Genomic DNA, 3,168 nt, shown 5'->3' with positions numbered 1-3,168 from the left:
TCCAACCAGGTAACACATCAGTTCTTCTTCAGTTTGTGTTACAAATCTCTGAGACGTAATGCAGAAGATTTAAACCTGGAGTATGTATGACAGGTATGACAGTATGAGATAGATGATCTAAAAAAAAAATCTGTGCTAACTACTGAAATTAAAGGTTGATCAGAAACAACCAATCAGAGCCAAGAGGAGGGTCTTAGTACTGTCAATCACCCTTGTGTATGCATTGCTAATATAAAATAAGTTCAGATAAGATAATACTTTATTGATCCTCAAAAGGGGTAAATTTGTTTGCCCCAGCACAGCACACAATAAAAAAAGTGAAAATAATAAAAATATATAGATAGTATTGTATGATGTATGCACAAGCTAATTTGCTGTCAGAAAATTAAGTATGTGTTCATCTTATGTAAAGAGAGCTCTGTACTCCACTATACAAAAACAAAAAACATTTGTTATCTGTTTCATATTATACTGTCACAACATTTAACAAATAAACAAATTTTCTTTTAAATTAAATGCTTTAAATAAAAACAAAACTGACATTTTTCTTACAGTTGCGTAGCTTTAAAATATACTGAAAACATTTTAAATTAATATTTAAACAAACAGCCCTTTTTTGGTAAGTGTCTCTTCAAAAGACAGCTGGTTTACTGCAGTTTCATGTCCACAGGTAAACCCATCATAGAGAACATCACTGACGCCATCTACGGCAGCAGGAAGACCATCTGTGTGATCAGCCGCAGCTACCTGCGGAGCGAATGGTGCTCCAATGAGTTTCAAATGGCCAGGTGGGGATAAGTGTTCACATATTATTCAGACAGGTTGAGAAAAAAAATTAAAAATAAGCATTGCATGTTGTTTCTGAAACGGTTGCCATGTTACGACTACTGAGCAAAGTTTTTATTTACTAAGAGAATGAGGCAAGAAGATGTAATCTGATAACACTTCAACCGAGAATTATTTAATCTCCACTGTAAATACCTTCAAACTTTTATCAAGCTAAACTGTGCAATACACATTAAAAACTTTTATAGTTACATTAGATAAAATTAACCTCCAATGGTGGCAAACCGTAAGATATTTACTGCACAAAGCAATAAATAAATATACATATAATATGCTTTACCAAAGAATCTGAAGCAATACATTAAGTCATTTCTTTTTCTAGCCATTTTTTTCTTGTTGTTTATTTGGGGGTGGGGCATTTTCTCAGGTGATTTTGTTTTCACAACTGCTAAAAACTCTATATTTAATAGTAATAATTTGGTCAAATATGGCATTTTAAAATATCTGTGGTATGTATTTTGTTTGCAGGTCTTACATTATAAAAAAAAGCATAAAAGCTGAATAAAGTGCTCCGTTGAGTGAGTAACTTAATCGTCTCCAGTTTTTCTTTTGTCTGATTTCTTGCAGCTTTCGCCTGTTTGATGAGAAGAAGGATGTTCTGATCCTGCTGTTTCTGGAGGAGATTCCTGCTCATCACCTGTCTCCATATTACCTGATGAGGAAACTGGTGAAGAAGCGCACATACCTGAGCTGGCCCCAGGCTGCACAACATCCGGGGGTTTTCTGGCAGAACGTCCAGAGAGCTCTGCAGGCAGGGGGCGCTGTCGCTGAACCGGTACCAGCAGGACGCTGAAAGAAGCAGCAAAATGGAAGTTTATTGTAAAAGTTTGCAGCATAAAATCAAGAAAGAGGAAAAAAGGAAAGTCACTTTGCTTGGGGAGGTTTTGTATGAAAAAGCCACATGTTAAAATTAATATTCAAGTAAAAAACTTTCTGATTTAATCTAAACTCCAACTGGGAAATGGCAAAAGTTTACTTTGTCTTTCTGATAAAGGATCTTCAGACAATCATTAATTTAACACAGAATACTTAGTTTAATGTCACTGCACACTCGTAAAATATTAAATTTGTAGTTATTCAAAACTATTTTCACCCGGATCTATCAGTTAATTATAAGAATATTTTTTTCTTTATCACAATATCATTTAGTTAAGATCTTTGTCAGTTAACGTTTTGCTTACATTAAGTTTCAGAAATTATGTGTTTTTCAATTATGGTAATTTTGATTGTCTATGGTAGACAATTATTATTATTATTGTCTTCCTATAGATAAAGTCTTTAGTACATTTTAATAAATTATTTCGGTCATGGATATTTATCAAGTAATTCACATAAACGACAGTCATTTTTATGAAACAAAATTCATTTTGAAAGGAATGTTGTTAAATTTAAATAAAATTATAATGAATAGAAAATTGTATTGTCTTTTCTTACTTGTTCCTGAAGGTACAACAGCGCCCTCTAGGGTCAGATTTATTTACAGCAATGTAAATATGTGAACAGTTCGTTCCACATTTTCAGGAAATTAAAAAGAAACAGAGAATGTGAACAATTTTTACTGTCTTTTGTAGCTTTTATAGTTTTATATATTATCTAATGTTGGATTTCAAAATGGGAAGGTTTGACCCTGGCGACAGACAACTTAACACCAACTTCTATAAACTGACACTTATTGTTGCAAATTAGTCAAAGCCGCAATGAACTTAAATCAAATCTTAGTTCCATCCTCCATCTAAAAATTAAAAACGGTATTAATCCCCAAAACGTTGTAAGGCAACAAATCACCCATTTTGAATGCAACAGATGTCTACTGTAGGGTAAAGTTTATTTTGGAGTAAGATGGGTAAATATGTGCATTTCATCTTTTTTTTCTTTTTATACAAACCGATAGGTAGGAAGTTTGAATTTTTACCTCATTCATGTGAAGAGGAACTAATACAATAAACAGAAAACCGTAGAGAGAACAATGATGCTCACAGAATTTGCATCTTAATGTTTTAAAATCAAAACACTTTTCTGTCAGTCCTGACAGATTTCTAAGAGAAATCCTGATCATTGAGAAAAGGAGAGAAAATTAACTCTAAATGAGTGTGTGAAACAATATGTGTGAAACAAAATGTGACCCTTCTGCTTTATTTACAGTGTAAGGAGTAAAACATTTTCCAAACTTTAGAAATTTAAAGTCATTACAGTCCCAGACCTTCACACCTGTCACAAATAATAAAAGGTTTATTTATTTAGCTAATGAACTCGATAACAAGAGGAAAATATAGGCCTCAAGGAGGAATTGGAAGGTTTAAAACACACACACACACACACACA

The 3,168-nt window shown here is 33.0% G+C and overlaps 1 protein-coding gene across 1 annotated transcript in view; it reads left to right on the top strand.

Annotated features, from left to right (window-relative positions):
* Positions 1 to 1,639, top strand: part of LOC103472637 (toll-like receptor 13) — a 7,751-nt gene extending 6,112 nt beyond the window's left edge. The window contains exons 3-4 of the mRNA XM_017307612.1: positions 645 to 788; positions 1,414 to 1,639. Coding sequence (XP_017163101.1) covers positions 645 to 788; positions 1,414 to 1,639 — 370 coding nt within the window. The remainder of the gene's footprint in view (positions 1 to 644; positions 789 to 1,413) is intronic.
* Positions 1,640 to 3,168: the final 1,529 nt, after the last annotated feature.

The sequence above is a fragment of the Poecilia reticulata genome, linkage group LG11 (assembly GCF_000633615.1).
Source record: "Poecilia reticulata strain Guanapo linkage group LG11, Guppy_female_1.0+MT, whole genome shotgun sequence".
Classification (NCBI taxonomy): domain Eukaryota; kingdom Metazoa; phylum Chordata; class Actinopteri; order Cyprinodontiformes; family Poeciliidae; genus Poecilia; species Poecilia reticulata.
The sequence above is the reverse complement of the archived record's forward strand: the minus strand, read 5'-3'. Positions and strand labels throughout refer to the sequence as shown.